This window comes from Agelaius phoeniceus, chromosome 15, assembly GCF_051311805.1.
Source record: "Agelaius phoeniceus isolate bAgePho1 chromosome 15, bAgePho1.hap1, whole genome shotgun sequence".
Classification (NCBI taxonomy): domain Eukaryota; kingdom Metazoa; phylum Chordata; class Aves; order Passeriformes; family Icteridae; genus Agelaius; species Agelaius phoeniceus.
Window position 1 is genome coordinate 38,214 of NC_135279.1, and position 22,094 is coordinate 60,307.

At 46.7% G+C, this 22,094-nt stretch overlaps 1 protein-coding gene and 1 long non-coding RNA gene across 11 annotated transcripts; both read right to left on the reverse strand.

Moving 5' to 3' along the window:
- Positions 1 to 1,543: 1,543 nt before the first annotated feature.
- LOC143695246 (uncharacterized) lies at positions 1,544 to 13,164 on the reverse strand. 10 transcript variants are annotated; one of them, XR_013184344.1, is made up of 8 exons: positions 12,878 to 13,161; positions 12,454 to 12,614; positions 9,086 to 11,429; positions 6,439 to 8,969; positions 5,809 to 5,894; positions 4,906 to 5,103; positions 3,902 to 3,992; positions 1,544 to 3,757 (listed from the first exon to the last, which is right to left on the reverse strand). It is a non-coding gene; the product is annotated as an uncharacterized LOC143695246 (long non-coding RNA). The 10 variants fall into 10 exon arrangements; XR_013184346.1 differs by having other exon boundaries at positions 6,439 to 7,336; positions 8,848 to 8,969; positions 9,086 to 12,614; XR_013184347.1 differs by lacking the exon at positions 9,086 to 11,429 and having other exon boundaries at positions 6,439 to 8,948; positions 12,878 to 13,164.
- Positions 13,165 to 14,309: 1,145 nt separating this feature from the next.
- EGR1 (early growth response 1) lies at positions 14,310 to 17,390 on the reverse strand. The gene is made up of 2 exons (XM_054642784.2): positions 17,013 to 17,390; positions 14,310 to 16,708 (listed from the first exon to the last, which is right to left on the reverse strand). Exons 1-2 carry the CDS (start codon positions 17,245 to 17,247, stop codon positions 15,414 to 15,416), a joined length of 1,530 nt encoding a protein of 509 aa, XP_054498759.1. The 5' UTR covers positions 17,248 to 17,390; the 3' UTR covers positions 14,310 to 15,413.
- Between the last annotated feature and the right edge of the window lie 4,704 nt (positions 17,391 to 22,094).

Here is a 22,094-nt window from a genome sequence, read left to right on the forward strand (position 1 = left end):
TTTATTTTTAATTTTTCTATTTTTAAAGCTTTTTATTTTTCTAATTTAATTTCCTATTTAATTTTTATTTTTAATCTATTTTTAAAGCTTTCTATATTATTTTTTAAATTTTTTAAATTTAATTTTTATTTTTTATTTATCTTTTTTTAAAGCCTTTAATTTTATTTTTTTCATTTTATTTTTATTTATTCTTTATTTTTAATTTTTCTATTTTTAAGGCTTTTTATTTTATTTTTTTAGTTTTATTTTTTTAGTTTTATTTTTTCTTTTAGCTTTTTTTTAGTTTTTCTATTTTTAAAGCTTTTTTAAATGTTTTTATTTTAATTTTTTTTTAATTTTTCTATTTTTAAAACTTTTTTTTTTTTTTTAATTTTTAAAGCTTTTTTTTTTATTTGGTGTTGCCCAGACCCACTCAAGCTGGTGATTGTGGTGGTGTTTGAGGGTCTTGCATTACGGCACTACCTTTTATGGAACTTTTATGGCACTTTACAGCACTTTACAGTTTTTATTTTGTTTTTCATTTATTTAAAATTAATTTTGTTATTTTAATTTTATTTAATTTTTATTTTTAATTTTTCTATTTTTAAAGCATTTTATTACATTTTATTTGGTGCTGCCCAAAGCTGCTGTAGTGCATTTTGATACTTTGTAATACTTTGAAGTAATTTTGTTTTGTATCCCCATATTTTTCCCAAATGGTTTTTCCCAAACTGTACCCCCCTCCTTTTACCTGTGTTATCCCTCTCCCAGGATGAGATCATCCCCAAACCCCCACCCTGGCTCTCTGTCAATCACTCAGCCTCCCATCCCCTCCATCCAGAAGTTTCAGTCCAAGTCGTCCAGTGATGAGCCAGAGGTTAGGGGTCAGGCCCCCAAGCCTTGCCCCATACGCTGTCCTATATGTCTATCCCCCAGCATCCATCCCTTAGGGTCACTTAATGGTTGGTAGGATGTTATCTACTTTTGGTTTCCACCTCCCTTTACATGGAACCTTGGCACATCTCCCGGGGCTCTTGGCAGGAGGCTCCCTGAGGTGCAGGAACTCCTTTGGGACTCCTAATAAAACCTTGGATTAACCCCTGCTAAGAGTTGGCCCTTTATCTTCTACCGATGTCTCTGGTGTCTCTTCTGCTGCAAAGGCGACGAGCCCAGGTGCCCTCAGCACCCTCGGGGCACAGAGAGTGTCTGCCCCCAGCCCAGGTGCCCTCAGTACCCTCGGGGCACAGAGAGTGTCTGCCCCCAGCCCAGGTGCCCTCAGTACCCTCGGGGCACAGAGAGTGTCTCCCCAGCAGCCCAGGTGCCCTCAGTACCCTCGGGGCACAGAGAGTGTCTCCCCACCAGCCCAGGTGCCCTCAGTACCCCTGGGGCACAGAGAGTGTCTCCCCACTGTCGGCCGTGTTGGGGCTGCCCCCGCCCTGGTGTCTGCCGACTCAGGACTGGCCCAGGGTTACTGAGAGGCTCGCACAAACCTGCTCGGCTGCTGATTGTGGTGGTGTTTGAGGGTCCCCAGCACAAGGGAAGAGATGAGAATCTTGACTCCACCTTTCAGAAGGCTGAAATATTATTTTATTATCTCTATTATATTAAAAGAAAATGAGATATTAGAACTATACTAAAAGAGCAAGGAGACATCAGAAAGCTGGAAAGGAATGAATAATAAAAACCTGGGACTGCTCACAGCCCCGATGCAGCTGGACCATGATTGGTCATCAAGTAGAAACAATGCACAGGAGACCAGGCCATGATGCCCCTGTTGCTAAACCATCTCCAGCCCACACTCCACAGCCAGCAGATCGTTATTGGTTCCATTTCTGTTCTGAGGCTTCTCAGGAGAAAAATCCCAGCGAAAGGATTTTCATCAAACACGTCAGTGCCAGGTGATGGCACAGGCAGCATCAGCCGGCAGAGGTCACTGTGTCATCCCTGCCAGCCCAGGTGTCACAGCAAGGAGGAGAGAGTTCACCCAGTGCTCACCCTGTGCTCACACAGCCCTGCAAAGGGACCGGCTGCCAAAACAGAGCCGTGCCATGCCAGTGTCTGCATGGCAGAGAGAGGACATGAAAAGCCACTGAGGAAGCTGCCACCTCCTCCCTGAGCTCTGCCCTGCAGGCCGGGTCATGGGCAGCCACTTTGGGAATGCTGCATTTGCTGCCCATCAGCTGCTCTGTGTCTGACAGGAATTGAAATAGCCCAGTTTTGGGTTGGTGCTGAGCAGAGGGCAGTGAGGAGAAAGGGAGAAGGCTGTGCTGCAGGGCAGGTGGATCCAGGCAGAGCCAATTTGGGGAGCAATAATATACTATATATTATAATTTTATGTATTTATGTATTTGTTTTCTATATTTATGTTTACCACTATAATTTTATATTTATTTTTAAATTTATATTTATTTCTATTTCAAACTATATATTAAACTATATATTAAAAAAATATATAAATTCATTAACCTAACACATCAGAACCACAAAAATACTGTACCTTTGTCAGCACCAGTACACAGTACACGCTCATCCATCGCAGCATATCAAAACAAAACCTATTTCTAACAGAACAAAGATTCCACAACATTTAACCCTAATAAAAACTCAAATAAACTTAACTGTAAATAAATTTTAAATCCCACTATAACTAGCCCAAAACCTCCATACATTCTAATCATAAACTTCCTCCTAAAACAATATCTCAAAAACCCAAAAAACTCAAATACGCATTGAAAATGACATAACTGCTAATAAAAACAAACACCCATTAAAAATTAAATCAAACCAACTCACTAAACTCAAAACTCTACAACTGACCATAAGCATTACTAAAAAAGCCCCCAAAGCTCTACCTTTATGCTAACTCACAAATAATAACCAATGATCTAAAAAAATTATTTTAAAAATTAAAAAAAAACTAATTAAAAGCATAAAAATAAAAAAATATAAACTATTAAAACACTAAAAAATATCACTACCCAAATTAAAAAGCAGATTGCCTATAAAAACCCACCATATAAATGCCTGTGTCCCCAAAAATAAAACTAAAAAAAACCCCATTGAACGAGAAAGAAATCGGAACTTAGGAACACTAAAACCATAACATTCAAGAAGTTACACCATATCCCTTATCATACACCAACTACAAACAACACAAAACAATACAATCAATTCTTAAAAACCACCTTAAAACCACTACATTAAAAAACCTTTCAAAAATTAAAAACTGCAATTAACAAAAGCCATCTAATAAATTAACACCCAAAACTCCAGCAGCCCAGCTGGCCCTATCAAATCTCTCTGTTGATACATACAGTAAACAAAACCAAAATCCCAGTAATACCTATCAGAAGTCTATTAAAGAAACCTATTGAAATTAATCCTACCTCAAATACAAACCAGCCCATCCATAAAGATAGCTTCACTCAAAAAAAATTTACACAGAGTTAATAATACCAAGAAATAAAACAACACACAATATACCACCAATGAATATAATAGTGAAGGAAAAAAAAACCCATATTTTTTTCTTTTTTTTTTTTTAACTAACTTCTTTTATTAGCTAGAACAAAAGATTTTGCCAGGACTGTAGCAACAACTTCTTCTTCTCCTTCCTCTCCATCTGAAATGTCCCTTCTCATTCCCAAATTCCTTACAACTTCTGAGTTTAAATCCAAGCAAAAAGCAAAATTTGTGCACTCATGCGTTCCATGCTCCTGTCAGATTCTCTGTTTCACTCCACATCTTCTTACACTTTCAGTCTGAACGCTGTTCTGCCCTGATGAGTTTGACAGAAGAATTGGCACATGGTAAGAGAGGATTTCCCTCCTTCCCTCCCTCCTTCACTCCCTCCCTCCCTCTCCAAAGCTGGTTTCCTTAGCACATTTCAATCAATCCCAAGCCTGTAATGATGCACACTCACCTCAAGGCTCACAGCAAGCATGCAGCAGCTCAGGCTTTCTTGGTTCCAGGGGTCTGTGCCTTAGATAGCTGAGAAAACTTCTGATGACCCTCTGTTCCAATAAATTGGAATGCAAACTCAGCTTCATTTCAGAGCCTCAGTGACCCCAGCCAGCCCCTTCCTCACTTCCCTGTGTCACAATGACTTGCAGGCAGAAGGATGCAAAGCAGGTTTTTGTCTTTTCTCTTGAGTGTCAATAGGTAAAATATTTAGGCTTTGAAATAACTAATGACCCTCTCTATGAACTATCCCAGGGACAATTTTAAAGAAAAGACAGAAGATTGCTGGTAAATCTGTATTGGATAAGGAAGAAAGCAGCAAGGATCCGAGGCCAAGAGCGTGGCCAGGCAGTGTCACATCCCTGCCACGTTGTGACAAGGCACTACAGCTGCAAAGCTCCAAAGCCTGCAAGCCCTGGAGCTGCCACATGGATGGACCTGGTTCCCTTCCCAGGTGCCCAGAGGGACACCTGAGGGCAGGTGTCCCCCCCGAGGGTGCACCCAGAGCCCCGGGCAGGGATGGAGTCACTGGCTGCTCTCTGGGGATGAGACCCTCCCTGCAGGTGACACCGGCTTGTCCTCTCCCTGTGGGACAGGACCTCCAGTGTCTATGACCAGCCTTATTTTGTCAGCATCCAGGTGCTGTGTTAGAGCCAGAGGGGTCAAGGCTTTCCAGAACCATAGGATCCTTTAGGTTGAAAAAGTCTTCTAAGGTCATCGAGCCCAGCTGTTGCCCAGCACTGCCGAGCCCCTCCCAAATCAGGTCCCTAAACACCACTTTTTGACATCTTTTAAATGACTCCAGGGATGGGGACTTCCCTGGGCAGCCTGCTCCTATGCCTGACCACCCTTTCAGTGAAGAAATTTTCCCTCCAATCCAATCTAAGCCTTCCCTGCTGCAAGTTGAGGCCATTTCCTTTTGCCGTGTCACTTCTTACCTGGGAGACCTCGGTACTTCAACCTTACCTGCTCCTTCCCTAGGCGGTCTCTGGCTTGGCTGGGTGAGAGGAGGAACACTCCCACCACAGGAATGGCAGCTCAGGAGGTCCCACACCAAGGCCAGGGGGAGCAGCCGTCCTCGCCAGAGCTCGCACGTCCCTTCTTCTCAGAGATTGGCTCTGCTTTTCCTCCCGGGCAGATCTCTGCTGAGTGCTTCAAAATTGGCTGTTTGTAGGAGGGGGAAAAATAGGTTAGCCAAGTTTTTTATCTGGACTTAGCTGATGTCCTTGCCTGCTTTGCCTCTTCCTGACTTCCTTCTGCTAAGAAAACAGCTGCCTTTGGACTTCTAGGGGCAACTTGCACGTCATGCCTGAAAAGGAACTACAGAAAAGCGCCTCATTTTTAAAGCCTCAGCCAAGAAGACAGAAAATTGCAGCTTCTCCATCCCCACTGCCTGCAGAGCTGGCATGCACCAGGCCAGCCCTGCTCCTTCTTCAATTTGTTCCCAAATCTGCTGGAAGAACTGAAGGCTACTTTGAGGTTCCACTGCTCTGCTTTTCCCGAAAAGATCTTCGAGTGCTGTTATCTCTCCATGGGAAGGGCCTTTCTTGTCTCACACACTCGGTGACACAAGGCTACACGAAGCTGCAGCAGCCTCTGCTCCAGGTGGAAAGGGCTTTCTTTCTCCTCTGGCACCTGGCTGGCACAGGTTGCTCAGAGATGCTGTGGCTGCTCTGAGATGAGGCTCTGAGCAACCTGGTCTAGGGAAAAATGTCCCTGCCCACGGCAGCAGGCTTGGAATGAGGTGATCTTTAGAGCCCCTTCCAACCTGAATTATTCCATGATTCTATGAACTGAAAAAACCGGGGAAAGAAATCTGTAAAGGTCACTAAATACATAAAAGCACATCCCCATTGATCCAATACTCACCAGCCCATCCGGCCAAGGTCAGAGCTCTCTGCCCACCAAGGACACGGCAACCAGCAGGGACCTTTCTCCCACTCTCCAGCATGAACCTGTGAAGCCAGAGAGAAGTTTACAGAGACCGGGAGGCGGCGGGACGGGACGGGATGGGACGGGCAACTGGGCTGACCTTGCAAAGCTGGCGGCAGAAAGGACGGGGAGCGCCACGACCCCGCTCCGCCTCCTGCGCCGCCTGCCCGCCGCCGCCCCGCCAGGATTTTCCAGCCCGCCCTCGCTTCCACCGCCTGGAGAGGGGCGTGCGCGGGCTCGGGGGGGGATGCAGCCCTGTTCCGACGCCGCTCACCCGCCCCCGCCTGCTGCCCCCAGCCCGCGGAGCACTGCGACCGCGCCTCCGCCACCCGACGAAAGCGGCCCTGCCGGGCCGTCCTGGCCCCGGCCATTTTTCTCAGCCATCGTATCCCTTTTGCACTCCTGAATGTCCTTCACCCCTCCCAGCCACTTACCGACCCCACCCCGCCCGCCTCTCGCTCGGCAGCCGCGTCCTTCCCCCGCCCCCCGGCAGCCAGCGGCGAGGGGCAGGGCGCTGGCTCGGGGGGACTGCAGTACCGCTCTCTGGCCACAGGGCGGCAGACATACCGGGGTCTGAGATTTTTTGCCGCCACCTTGAGAAGGTCAAGCAAGTCCGCGACATCCGCGACACGCCACTCCCAAAATGGCGGCCTCTCGGCTGCCTGTCGGTGGAGGGCTGCACTTAAGCGCTCTACCCACAAGGCGGCAGCACTGCCGCCCACCCCAGCCGGGGGTGCCGCGCGCCTTGAGGCTGCAGACAGGGAAGGTGGCAAAAAAGAACAGGGGCGATCCCCCCCAAAAACTCCTCTAAAACAAATGCCAAAAAAAAAAAAAAAAAAGGAAGAAAAAAAACCCCAAAAAACTGGTTCCAGCCCATTAAAAACAAACAAAAGAAAACTAACCCTTTTTTTTAATAATATTTAAATGTATTTTATTTATATGTTTCTCATAATTATATCCACATTTATATTTATAATGTATATTGACGTATAATGCAATTTATATTCTATATTACATATATTCCTATATTTGTATTTCTTCTTTTATACATATCTTTATCTATTGATTATATATTTCTATGTTGAGATTTATATTTATATAGTGCTTATATTATTTAAAATAAAACTCCTGCTTCTACCCAAATAAAAACCAAAAAAGCCCTTTATGGAATATTAATCCCAATATTTCCAGGTGGGACTTGCCTGGCCTCATCTGACCCTTGCTACTGGACCAAAGGCGGCAGCTGCTGTGTTTCACCTCAGAGATACATTTGGCCGGCTGGATGCTGCAGCTAGGTACTCGGAACAAATCCAGGCATAGTAGAAACTCAGTTTACCTCTGGTGGAAAAGGTTCAGGTGACGGTGAAGAGAAACAGGAGAGGATTCTAGAGTTTTATTCCAGGATGATAGACCTCTGAATCTTGTAACAGCTCCCAACAGAATCCAGACCGCATGGTCCCGTCTCCTTTTAAGCCCGGGGACAAGGGGAGGGGAAGGCACAGGTGAGCCACCAACCAGGTGGGAGGAGGGGAAGGCTCAAGGGATAAAGACACTTGGACAGGCCAATGAGCCCGGACCTGAGGGGCATCTTTTGAACTTCTGCCAACCACACCACGACCCTGCTGGAATGTTAAGATTGATGGACAGCACTTAGCAGGAGGGCAAAGGGGAAAGGAGAGGTTGGCACACCTGGGGGGGTTGGGATAGGTGAAACAGGAAATGGCATCACACTGCAACAGCCCTTTCTTTTAAATATTTTAAATATAAATTTTAAAAATTAAATACTTACATTTAAAATTTATTTTTTTTTAAATTTTCATATTTATATTCACATTCACATCTAAAATGAATATTGATGTATAGTGTTATTTATATTCTATATTACATCCCTTCCTATTACTTCTATTTATTCGTATTTTATATATATTTTTATATATCTTTAGATATTGATTTTATATTTCTATATAAAAATATATAGAAATATAAAGTTATAGTTCTATATAGTTCTATTTAGAACTATATAACATTATTATGTATATTCATATTCTTTAAAATAAAACCCCTTCCTCTAACCAAACACAAACCAAAAAAGGCCCTTTCTTTTCAACTATATTTAAATTTATTTATATTTCTATTTTTCATAATTATATTCATGTTTGTATTTATAGTTTATATTGGTGCATTATATTTATAAATGTACATAACAGACATCAGAATGTAATAATATATTTTTTTATTATATATCATATGTACTGCTAATACTTCTATTCATGTAGATTTTTAATTTTTATATATATCTTTATGATATTTCTATACTTAGATATCTACCTTTATTTATATTTATAAATTTTATAATAAAAAATCTCCTTATTACCATATAAAAAAAACCAAAAACCCCCTTTATTTTAAACTATATTTAAACATTTTTATATTTATATTTTTGATATTTTACATTCCTAAGTAGTTGTATACTATATTTACTATTATATATTACTACATTCTATTATATTTACTTTTCTGTGTCCTGTATTTAGATATAGAATATATATGACATATAATAAGATACATACAGTATAATTTGTAATATGTATTGTATTGATTTCTATTATTTTGTTTTGGTATATTTATATACATAGTATATATTTAAATACAATATTTTTCCCTTGCCATTTAAAACCATTTAAAATAGAATGCAGGAATTCCCTGTCAACCCTGTGATACCCCTAACAGCCTGGAAAAGGCAGGTTTTCCTTCAATCAACACCCTTGAAACCGCAAGTGAAGGGGCATCACCCCCAGTTCAAACATAGACAATAATGAAAGAGAGGAGTTACTTCCCTATGTTTAATTTCTTTTGTCCTCATAAGCTCTTTTTTTTTTTCTTTTTTTTTCTCCTGGAGGCACCGGGGAGTGATTGGCAAGGTGAAATTGAAAAGCGAAAGGACAAAAGTCTCCGCTCCAATCCACACGGGCTCACCTGTTCGGCTGCTGCTTCCCGGCACAAAGATTCGTCCCTCGGCACCTCCATTAATCGATGCTCCGCGTTTTCAAGTGCGTATCCAGGTGCTCCCCCAGACCCTGTGAGAAGCTCTCGCAGTCCTTCCATGAGACAGCACCGGGAGCCCCCCATGAACCCCTCCACTCAGCATCTCCATGCAAAAGTGGGCTGAGGCACCCAGCATGACCCCCCCCCCCCCCCCTCATTTGCCACCCACCTGCTCCTCCATCACAGTGTGGCTCCCTTTCCTGGAGACACTGGAGTGCCCGAAATGACATCAGTGCCCCAAGTCTTCACCCCCTTTTCCTGACCCCCAAAGAAGGCACAGAACGAGTCCGACTGCCCTGGACAGCAGCACAGCGCTTCCTTCAAGCCCTTTCCACATGCACATCCCCCCGGAAAGGGATTCTGCTGCAATAAGAAAGGGAGGGCAGCCCCCAGAAGGGTTGAGGTTCCTCCCCAGCCTCGCTGTCACGGGCCAGGGGCAGCGAGAGGGAGCGGCACAGACGGCGGGGACGGCACGGCAGAGAGCAGGGGCCGCTCTCAGCGCAATGCCGGGAAAGCCGCAGCTCCGGCGCTGTCGGCCGGGGTGCTTGGCCGGCACGGGGGGATCCGCCGAGAGCCTCCGGCCCCGCGTGGGGACTCCTGCAAGGGCCGAGGGGCGCCGGGCTCCGGCCCTCGGGGCTTTATTCTCCGGCAGCCCGACCCCCGCGGCTGCGGGGGAAAGAAGGAAAAGGGAGACGGGAAGAGAGGAGCGATAGCAGGGGATGAGAAAGGGCAGGGAGGGAGGTCAGACTGTGGAGGAATGCGGGAGGGGAAGGGAAAGCCCGTGGTGGGGGGGAAGAGGGACGGCAGACAGAGGAGGGAGAGAGGGGGAACAGAACGGAGTAGCGGGGTAGGGACAGGACAAGAAGAAGTGGCGGGGACAGGGAGTCGGGATTGGGAGGGAGACGAGAGCAGGGTCTCAGGGACAAAGAGGAGTATGGGGAGGAGGAAAGAGAGGTAGAGAGAGGGACAGGCGGGGAAGCCTCACAGAGCCCCGGCTCCACCCCGAACCCGCCCCGCCCTGCCCGTGATGCTGCGCTCGGCGAAGCTCGGCTATTATCGGCTGCATACGCCTCTTCGGCTCAGCTCGGCTCCGTTCGGCCGAACTCGGAGCCGCTCGCTGCGTTCGGCTCAGCTCGGCTCGCTGAGGGCGGCGGCGCCGCCTCCCGCCCAACGCGCATAGCTCGCCGTGCTCCTGCTGCCGTCCCACGGACACCCCCCACGGAAGATTAGACAAAGCAGTTTCTATGTTAAACCCTTTTTATCCTATAAGGAGAAAACTTCTCTACCTCCTTCGTTTCCTCATTTTTCTACTTTGATGTCAAAATCAGAGTTTCAAAAACCTACTCAAGTACAAGAGTTAGTAAATAGTCAATAAAGTAGTCCCGTAAATTTCATAACCTACGGAAAAAGTTATACTTCTGTTTCCACAAAAAAAAAAAAACCCACATGAGAGATTCCTACTCACTGTGTCAAACCTTATTTAAAACACACAAAAAAACCCAACATAAATAGTTCTACAACCAAAACAAAACTAATAAGCAACACTAACTAAAACCACACATCCAAATACAGTGTTTATCAGTCACCAATCCTAAAAATCCATTTTCTACATAGCTTGTTAGTATACCTCTTAACAACTAACCTTACCCCTCACAAAATTTAAATTGTAAATCAAATAATCCAAAACATAACATAAACTTAAAAAACAATTTATACACTCTTACCCAAATTAGTTAAACCACAAAAACTATAATTACTAAAAACATCACCAAAAAATACTTGTATAATATTTAGTTACCAAAAACCTCAAACAAAAAAACACAAAAAACTTACCTCAAAGTATCAAAACTATCATTTAAAACAATTAACATGATTAAGACTTAACATAATAACACATCAAAAAAAAAAAAATACATAATCACTCAAACACAAATTTACTCCTCAATAACAATTCTAATGGGAGCGACAAACTGGGTCTGTTGGCCAGTTGCTGAGGGGGTATCAGCGTAATACTAGTGGACCACCTAAAGCACACAAACGAGAATGGAGGCTAAGAGTCGCACCAGAAATCGAGAGCTGAGCAATACCAACTGCTTCCATCCACTGCTCACTGATCACCTTGCCCACTTACCACATTCTGGTAGATAACCTGAGAGCTACACACACTGGTGCAGTCAAACAAGTGCAATAATTACGATAAACAGATTTCAGATATTCATTATAAAACATGTTTTCATGAGCTTCTAAAGCCATCCCCAACTACCCTGGTCAGATTGAAAAACAGCCACAGACAAAAAAAGTAATGCTGAGTCTGTTTTAAAGTTTTAACTGCATATTACCAAAAGGATGAAAGCACTCTGTGCCTTTTAACGATCAAATTGAAACTCGTTCTCCCCATCTCCAACTCTGACGTTCGCAGATCTCTTCCTGATCAACAGTTGTACTGCTACAGGAGAAGCCCACTATCACAGTAGCTGGCATAAGAGAAGTCACGTCATATTACCCAGGTCTACCTAACAGAGGACACGAATAGCAGAACTTTCAACTATCAACATTTACCAGTAGTATTATTGTCTAACATCATTTGTGTTTGGAGATATAAAAAACGGGGCACGAAAAGCTCACAATAGAAAAGAATAAGCCTTTATGCTTGTTAAAAAAAAAAAAAGATCAGAAAGCATACTTTGATAATGCTTTTTGTATTTACAGAAGTGAAATATACGCATTGAAAATACTTCTGTATACCCACTGTTTTTGTTATGACAGCAACGAAACATTATCACAAATTGAAGCCTGGAAAGTGCTAGAGATTATGTCTAAGCATAGCTATTTAGAAGACAGAGTTTCATTCAAGACCATAAATCATTAGGCTATCAGTCAAGGCTGATCTTTGATTATAGCAGAGAAGCTTAACTATTTTTAAAGTTCTTGGTCTTTAGCTACATCTCACATTTCATCCAAAAGTCTTTGTGCACTTTAAAACATGCAATCTCTTTTCTACGTTTAACTAGTACTTATTAGGGCTAAATTACAATAATGCACACAAGTAAAAACATGGGATGTTTAGCTCAACAATCACACCACCAAACCCTCTTCATAAATTTATTATCTACACTCAAAACTCTTCAGGATTCTAAAGTCTAGTGGGCCACAAACAGAAAACATTTGAAATATACAGTCACTTATAACAAAAAGTCACTAAATATGCTAGCCCTAGTTAACAGTGCAATTTGCTTTAGAAGGGGTCAATCCTAGTTACTAGTTTAGTTCAGAACGGGTCAAAGACACTCTTCATGAGCCAGCATTCAGCCGCTACACTCAGCTTTAGTCCAACCCGACAGTGGTGAGCACCTACTTGGGGGACAGCCCTTCTAAGGGCATCTGCCACAGCTCAGATCACCTTCAGTCTGCCAGCTATCAGTTTAGAGTCTACGAAGTTATTTTTCTTGGGGCTACCTGAGGTCTTGCTCAAATGCTCAAAGTCCGGACATGTACGAGTGAAAGCCCTAAAGGAAAGAAAGGCCCATGACCACATACCTCTTGACTACAAAGTCTCTGCCTACAGCTCTTTTCTTCGTGCTATCTCATCTCTCCAGTCAGGGCCCGTGAGCTACTCAGTAAGTGCAGTTCGCAGTCGCAGCAGAAATATCTGTAACAGTTCATTTTACCAGCTTTACAGAAAGTCTCCAGTGGCATTTCTAGAAAACAAAAGGACACAATGCAACAGGCCACATAGCGTACCACACCAGATAATGGGCTCCGAGTATGCTCGAACTAATTTTTAGCTCCTTATTTCTAAGGGGGAAAAAAAAGAAAACCGAACAATCGTTTTTCCTCTAATGCAATTAAAGTGCAAACCAGCCACCTAGTCGAGGACTATCCACACTTCCCCACGTAAAAAGTCGCTTACGGAAAGGGTCTCTGGCCTCTGCAGCACTCCCCAGGCCAGACGATATCCTACCTATTTCGGAGGCGTGTATGAAGAACGACTCAGTCCCCACTAAACGAAAACGAACAGTAACCAGCAGCGAGGAAGCGCTGATGGTCGGCCTGTGCTCCGGCGGCCTTTGGGAGCCCCACGGAAAGCCGCAGCCCGCTGCTCGGCCCACTGCGGAGCGGAGTTCCGCTGCTTGCAGGCGCGTGACCCACCGCCGGCGCGGGCCCGGCCTCCGCCGGAAAGGGCCTCCCGAGGGGAGGGGGCGGAGGGGGAGAGCTGGGGGGAAAGGGGAGGGGGAGTGCGCTGCGGCATCACGGCGGCTGCGCGGAGCAGCCCCGGAATGCCTGAGCAGGAAACTCCTTTTTTGGGCCGCGGAAGCGCCATAAAAGGCATGGAGGAAATGCCAAATATGGTCGGTGCTGTTCCGGACGGGGACAGCGGAGACGGTGCTTCAGTTTAGCCGGGGCCGCCCCCGGCGCGCTCCCGGCGCTGGCGCGGCACCGCGACCGCTGGAGGCCGGCGGGGGGGGGGGGGTGGTCTCCTTCGAGCCAAGCCGGGCGGCCGTTCCTGTCGCTAGTGGTCAGACCTGAATTGGGTTTTAAATCACAAACAGCTGAGGTTTAGTTCCGAACAAATGGGTCTTCTGCGCGTAAGCGCAAAAGCAAGAGGTTTTCGCTTCCTTCCTCGCCGCTGCACTTCCTGCAGGGGGAGGGTTTTCCCCGCCAGTGACAACACCTGCTGTTTCCTTGGGAACAAACTCCTTGAAACCGACTCATCCTACTAATTGGACTAGAAGCAAACTTTTTAAGAAACAGAAATCCTGTCTTCAGGCCAACACCAAACGAAAGATCTTGCAGAAAATGTATGGGCAATGCTTTCTCATAAGGCATTTTTCTTCCCTGAAATTTGTTTTCAATTTATGGGACAAAGGCCACGAAAGTAGTGGATGCAGAAGACCCATGCATTTATTTCCTTTGTGTTACGCTAGCAAGGGTGCACCGCCTTCATTCCTGTATAGCCAAGCATTACTCCCTTACTTGGACTGCTTTTCACACAATGCACCAAAGAGAACCTATCTTCTTTTTTCCTCTTTGGGCATGAAAATTACTCATTTCAAAATGCTCTGGAGAACCTGGGGCACCCTCAGGCTCATCAAGCATTGCTTGACAGCCTACTTGGTCAGTTTTTAGCACAATCAAAATTCCAGAAGGCTAGACCAGGAGAGAGTAATTGTGGCTACTTCAGAAGAGGTGGTGATGCACCTAATGCAAGGACATGAGTCCGCCATCCATGTTTTTTGAAAGCAACCAGACATAAGATTGATTTTGTCTCCTTTCTTTAAACAGGGCTTTTTTTTTTTCCTGGAGACAAGTGGTTATGTGTTGGCATTGAAGCAACTAAAAGAGTTGGGATTGCTGTGGTGCAGTCTTCCTAAGTAGTAATTTCAAGGAAAGTGTAAGTCTGCACAATTTGATGTTTTATTTATTTTTTTTCTGAAGGGTATTGTACACCAAATATCCCAATGGCAGAAAAGCGCATTCAATGTGTTTAGAAGCCAAACAGTCACTTTCATTTTAACAAACACAATTACAAAGTAAAAATAAACCACAAAATAATGAACTGCATGTTCATAACATACAAAAATCGCTGCCTACTCAGTAGGTAACTACAACATTCCAACTCCTGAATATATATATATATATAAATTTACATTTTTGTAACAAAAATAGACTTTGAGAGGTGGAGGGGGAGAGGGTCTGGGGTTGGTTTGTTTTTTTGTTTTGTTTGGGGTTTTTTTGTTGTTTCTCTGATTATTTGTTTTTGGGTTTTGGTTGTTTTGTTTTCTTTTTTGGGGTCTTTTTTTTTTTTCTTACATTCCATCCCCTGGCCCTTTCTCTTGCTCCTCTCCCCACCCATTCCCTGCTCTTCCTTACATTCTTTGAGTAACATCCCTTCCACTTTAAGGCAAGATGCAAAGCATCCACTCACACAAACGCATGACGTCAGCAAGGCTTCACAAAAAGGCACCAAGACTTGTAACTTTTAAAACAAAACTTCTGCCACATGTGAGTGTCTCATCAGATGATAATTACATAGCATCACTCCAACATGCTCGAATACAGTAAGTGCTGTTCCCAAAGAAGTTTGAAACGCATTATAGCATTGTCACTGAAATAGAATTAACATTTACAAAATATGGCCCTGCAAACTCCAAATTATACAATATGAATATGCAAAGATTTTTTCCACATCAATAGTACCTAAAGGAAAGCAAAACCATGGCACATGTACAATTTACATTAGCTAGATACTTAATCAAAAGTCCTTTCTTCCTAATAAAAGACTATTGTTTACGGGGAAAGTTATATTGAACTTATATCCACAGTTCATGCAAATTAAGTCATTCAACAGAGGTGGAAAACTTAAGCAGCAGTCGATTCAGGCAGCTGAAGTTTAAACTAAATAGCCTTGCAACGTATGGTGTTGTGGGAGTAATCGGAGACTCCATGTCTGATAATACCAATGGAAAAGGTGAATTATCCTGTTCCAGAAGGTAGTCTCAGCAGATCTCAATTGTCCTTGGAGAAAAGGCTGAGTTCATGTCTGAAAGTGCTGAGGTTACCTGTGAGCTGAAATTGTTGGTGACTCCTGGAGATGAGAAGGAAGTGGCCACTTGGGTCTGAAAAGTGGCAGTGCCAGAGGGGTAAGTGGTTGCTATAGAAGGAGATGGGAATGTGGTGTGTGCAGGGGAGGGATAGGAAGAGGGAGCAGGAGAAGAATACGCTGTGCGCACTGGGGAGGGATAAGTGCTGGCGATGGAGGAAGGGTAGGATGTAGTCACAGCGGATGAATAGGCAGGAACTGGGGAAGCAGTTGAGGCCGGAGCTGCCTTTTCCACTTTCTTGTCCTTCTGCCTAAGGTGGATTTTAGTGTGCCTCTTCCTCTCATCACTTCTGGCAAACTTTCTGCCACAAATGTCACAAGCAAATGGCTTCTCTCCTGTGTGCGTGCGGATGTGTGTAGTCAAGTGATCACTCCTGCTGAAGTTCCGCATGCAAATGCGGCACTGGAAAGGTTTCTGTCCCGTGTGGATGCGTATGTGCCGTGTTAGCTCATCAGATCGTGAAAACCTCCGGTCACAGGACTCCACTGGGCAGGCATAGGGACGCTCATGAGGAGGCGTCTTGCTGGGACGGTTGGGGTATTTCCTTATCCTGCTGGGCTTGATCAGCTGGGACTGATAATTAGCATTGAGGGTCTTCAGCTCTTGGGAGCCAGTCTGCGTAGCAAATGCCTTGATGGTGGACAGTGGTGTGAGGGAAGGCTGCTGTGCTCTGGTCTCAAGAGCTGGGAAGGGCTTCTGATCAGCTGGAACAAGACTGAGCTCACCCTGTTGCTGAGGGAACAAGTAATCCGGGATCATTGGCACCTGAAAGTTGGTTTTAGCAGTCGGATAAGCTGGAGGTGGATACTGGATGGGGGCTCCAGAGGGGTTGGGGAAAGACTGGGTCTGGGATTCAGGAAAAATGTCAGAGCTGGAATTAGGGAATGTTGGTGCAGCCGAATAAATTGGATTGTTCTCGCTGGCTTGGACAGAACAGCTCAGTGGGGAGCTCTGCGAGGAGGAGGATGGTGATGATGAAGTAGGCGTAGATGTGGGAGGTGCATTAGCCATGCCCACCAGCCCACTGACGAGGCTGAAGAGGGGCTCTGGCCATAGGGGGTTGCTGCTGCTGGGGGCCGGCTCTAAGGAGAAGCGCCCCGTGTAGGTTATCGGTGGCAGTCTCGTCGTTTGGTTGGGATAGCTGGTTTCTGGCAAGGTTTTCTCGTTCAGGGAGATTTCAGGAAAAGTGTCTGCAAAGAGAGGAGTAGCGATTAATTCTAGCAGTTACTGCAGCTGCTGCCGGGGCTTCGCGAGCAATCCCTCTAACAGCGCAGCCCCAGATTCTGGTTAATTACTAATTGAGCGTAACATATTGCAGCGTCGCTGGCAGGTCTCCAGCCGCAGCTAGTCCGGAGCCGCTGACGCACGCAGGAGAATCCCCCCGCGCGGCCGCCGGGACAGAGGCGACGCTGCAGCGCGGAATTCCCGCAGACGTCGCTGCCCCCTCTGCAGACCGGGACTCCCCGCCCGCCTGGGCGAGGTCAGCGCGCTTACCTGCCGCGAGGTGCTCGAAGTGCTGCTCTCCGGGCTCCCCGGCGGCGCCGAAGCCCCCACTCTCGGGTGCCCCGGGCGGGGCAAGGAACTGCGGACCCCCGCCGCTGAGCAGCATCATCTCCTCCAGCTTGGGATAGTGAGTGTCCATGGCAGGGGGCGAGTGCGGGAAGGCGCCAAAGGGGTCAGAGATCTGCAGCGGGGGTAGGAGCTGCATCTCTGCCTTGGCCGCGGCCATGAGGGCGCCGGGCTCCGACTCTGACGGGTGATGGCGCTGCCACCGCGGGGCCGGCGGACGGGCCGGCTGCGGCGAGGCGGCCGTCGCCTGCTCTGCGCCCTGCGCCGCTGTTGCCCCGGCTCTGCCCGCTGGAAGCGCTCGGCTCCCCGCCCGCTCCGGCACCGCCTCTATATATCGGGTCTCACTGGCCGCAGCCCGCCCCAGCCCTGACGTACATGGCCATATATGGAAAGCAGGAAGCCCTTATATGGATGCGGGCCGGAGGACCCCTCCTGGCGTCAGAGCCTGGCACAGGGGAAAGCCGGGCCGGGGGGCCCCGCCCGCCCCGGGCTGAGGGCCCCACGCCCGGCGCAGGTCTGACCCCCGCCATGGGCAGCGCCGCCGCAGCGCTGCCGCAGCATCGCCGGTCCCAGGAGACGGGGTCCCCGGCCCCCGCCGGCTCCGGCCAGCCCGCCGGAAGCACCCACCGTACTTTCCATATTAGGAAACAACCTTATAAGTCTCGATTCCGGCGGAGGCTTCCCGTTCCTTATATGGCGATTCCGGCCCCGGGTTGGGGGGGCGCAAAGCCCGTCTGCAGACGGGTGCGCGCCCGCCCCCTGGCAACAGAAGCGCGCGGAAGACCCGGGCCACGAAAGAGGGAGGATGCTGCCCGGGCGGGTGGCACAGGAGCCTCGGGGAGCACCCGACAGACCCCGGCGTCGCCGCCGTGTTTTCGCGGGCAGAGCTCCCCCTCGTCCCCACCCCGTGTGCTCAGCTCGCATTACTCGCCTCCCCTCCGTCTCCGCGGTGGAGCCAAGCGCTGCTCACGGCGGCTCCCGCGGCAGCCTCGGAGTTTCCTGTGGAGTTTTCTGGGTGCTGGCAGCGCGCCCAAGGCAGGAGCTGCCCGCTCCCGGAAAAGAGGAATCTCCGGGATTCCAGCGGCCTGCCGGGATGGCCCTGCTCCGCCCGCTCCCGACGGAGGTCTGCCCATAGCGCCAGACCGGGACAGACCCCGGCTCCGTGCGCCTCCTTCACGTAGCGGAGAACAGGGCACTGATAAACAGAGAGCCCCAGATACTAAATAGCCACAGCCACCACTGACTTCAGCGCGATGAAATGTGACAGCGCTCGGGGACTCTACTCTCGCGGCCTTAGGACTGTCCCCTGACGCGGCTACAGCTCTTTCCTGCCCACCCCGCAAAGCGCTGGCTGCACCCTGCACCGGCTCCGCATGGAACCCTCGGCCGTCTGCTCGACGCAACACGCACGCCAAGGAGCCGCGGAACATCGCTGCCCGGGCCGGGGGAGCCTCCCGCGCTATAAATAGTCGCTCGCCGCGGCCGCCGCCCCGCCCCGCCCGGGCAGCCCCGCTGCCGGCGCGCGGGGCTCCCCTGGCGCCGGGCCAGGCGGCTCCGGCGACGCAGTGAGGCCGCAGTGCGCGTGCGCGGCCATCGCGGCGAGGGCTTCCCCGCAGTGTGCGGGGCTCCGGGGGCGGGGTCGGAGCCGTCGCCCGCAGCCCGGGGCTTAGGCGGGCCCGATGCCGGTGACGGCGCCTGAAGCTCCGCGGCGCACGGTCGCCCCATCGTCGGGTGCAGTGCGGAACTTGCCGGACGGCCGGCTCGCCGCTGTCTGCGGCTCCATGTTCTGTCGCGGACGGGGCTCCCTCTGCCACAGAGACGGAGCGTAAAGGCAGGCGACTTGGTTCCTCTTCTGGTCTGGCCCCGCTCGCTCGGGGCGCCGCTCGCCTCCGGGCACGTCCTGCAACTCGCGGTCGGTTGCAGGGCTGGCTCTTCCCCGCGGAAATCCCGGGCCGAGCCGGGCCGGGCCACACAGGGCTTTATGCCAGGCGGCCTTCTTTTGCCGTGGGAAGGCAGCTGCATAAACCACTAGCCTCTACAGCCTTTGAGATTTATATTCAAGTTGCGAGCCACGGCAGGCCCCTGTCTGCCCGCTTTTTTAGAATATTTAGACTTTTGCCATGCATACGGTTTTTAACTGAGTTGCTATATTTAGGACAGTGCCTTGCCAGTAACACTGTGCAGTGCCTCCTACACCGATGCATTTCCACCTTAAAATCAGTGATGTACTGTAGCACCACAATCCAGGCTTTGGAGGATAGCTTCTGCTTATCTGCAGCTGCTGTTACTCAAGGGCAGCTACTACACGTGTTCTTTGGTACTTACCCTTTATGGAGAGAAATCATACTAGTTTTCAATGCACCAGGCCAAACCTCTATTTTGAAAATGTGATTTGGAGCTTTTCCTTTTTTAATAGATACCTACTGCAGGTTTTGTGACGTCCCATACATAATGATTTCAACTAGTTTGATTTTCATCAGCATGTCATGGTTTGGAGCTCTGTTAGAAAGGGATGAGTAGCAGAACTTGACTTTTTCTACCAACCCTGTGGTTTGTTTCGGCTTCTGAACATCTTACTGACATCGCATCTGCCTTGTCCTCTTTTTTCATTCTATTCCTTTTCAAGATCACAACTAAGTGCCAGTTTCCTAGAGAATTTCATTCATACACTAGGAGGATGAAGAAATACCGTAGACCACTCTGAATGATAGGCCCAATATTCCTTTACGGATATCGAAGTGCATCATTCAGACAAATTTGGTTTTTTGTCAAAATCCGGAATCACAGATGGAAAAATCTAATCCTCTTTTTCTTTTCAACTACCTTAATTTTAATCAATTTGTATAAGATAAAACAAGAGACCTGCTTTAATAGTTGCAGACAGAGCAGTGTAACTAGCTTGAGCTGCACCTGTGTTACAGTAATAAAGACTGTTTTGCAACGTTGCACTGTTCTGGTGAGGCTTGCTGGCTTCAGGGAAGTACTGGAGAGGCCGTGGATGACTTACAACCTGTGCACTGAGCTAGGAAATGGCCTGTTGTTACGAGTTTTCCAAACTCCTCTTCTGTGTTCAATTTTCTTTTTCTGAATACAACATTAGGTATGTGGGAATTGCATTAAAGTTGTTACATTTTTACTATTGACATCCAAGATCTGTTTAGGTCATCTAGCCAGACATTTGGGTTTTTTTCTAGGTAGTATGATTTGAAGGTCCAAAGAATTTGCTACTATTGACTAGAATTTGAAATGTCTTTCCAAAATGGCAGTATTTTAATAAATTTGTAACACTTCCTCTTAATGTTCCTAGTGAAAGCACAGAAATGTAATAAGACACTGCCACTGGAGCAGCCACAATTTTATTTGAAAATTTAACAGTTTTGGCTCTGATTGTCTACTGAATAAACATGCGCAATACACTGGGTCTCCTTGAAAGTCCGTCGTTATCAAATATATTGTCTCTCAATACATTTCAGTGACAAGAAATGTATTGACAGAACACAGAGTGCAAAATGCTATGGGGTCAGGGAACAAGAACATGGTTTCAAAGTTAAAAATTACCTGAGATGAATCCTTGGTTTTGTTTTGCTTGCTTTATTAGTAGAGGCCGGTACAAACTATTTTATAGTCAGCCTCAACATACCTTTCAATGTTTATTTTTTCACAGGTTTTTTGATTCAAACTAATCTGTTGTGAGATTGTGCCAATAAAAGAATCACTGTGCCTTTATGAAATATGTTTCCACACAGTGGAATTACATTTTTATCTCTGTTACTTTTTGTTAACTGCTGCTTTCACGATGGGCTTACTTCTAGGTTTTTCCAACTTGTACTTTAAATTATGCAAGTCACTTGCATTTCTTGTACACAATTTTCTAGGTAAGGGGATGGTATTTTTTATCTCTAAGTATTCCTCAAATGTCCATCTGTCTTGAAATTTTTAATTTGCAAATATGGAATACAGAGCAGGGGGGACAGGGGGGCAAATCCTCCTTAGGAAGCAAGCTTTAGGGAAACTAAGCTTGCAGCTGCTGTGAGTGTCAGTGCTGCTGCTGGCTCGGTATCCATGGAAACTTGATTTCCCATCTTGCTGCAAGAATTAATTGAAGATCCCAACCCACTTGCTCAGGGAATCACCGTGATATTAACTCACATCCTGCCATAAAGCTCGCTTTAATATCTCAGATTCTCTTTTCATCAGAACAAAAGGTTCAATTAGCTTTCACCAACTTTAAAAAAAAAAAAAAAAAAAAAGGCCATCGAAATCTTTACTGCCTCAAAACCAGGGCAGAGAACATAGAGCTACATCTTGGAGATCTACATCTTTCAAATGGAAAATGTCAACAACAGGAGAGGGCACAGAGTCAGGAATGCTCTATGCAAATCTCATGTCCGACATCATATAGTTACCTCTATTTTTCATCTATGGCAGTAGCTGTATTATCTTGTGGGAAAAATTCACTGTCCATACTTCAGTATCAGAACATAACTTTGTCTTCCACAGTACATTCCTAAGATATAGTGTGCAAAGCTTCAAAGAGAATAAGCCAAAAGGGACTTTTGCTAGGGAATATTGTTTCCAGACTTCTCTTTAAAGACTTTTCATTAATTACAAACATAAGCATGTCAAGTTCCCAGAAGGTCTGCTTCTGGATCAAACATCTCTGATTATCTACCTTGTAACTTTCTTTCCTCTAATTTCATGTTGGATTCCCTAGTTGCTGCCACCATTCCCTTTCTTTTTTTCCGATCCCCAAATAATCTTATCTGCTCTGCAATCTTTTCTCTTAGGACACTGATTTTCTCCATTTTCATCTTTCTGATACTTTGTATTTAGCACCTGGTCCTTTTGTAACCATGACAACTACATCATGATATCAGCAAACAATCTCACTATTATCTGAGGAACCCAATCTCATTAAATGCCAGCTTGAACTGATGTTTAGCGTCCTCTACCCGGGGGACAAGTTTTGTTTGGAGTTTTCTATATTTTATATGTGAGCCAGGAAAG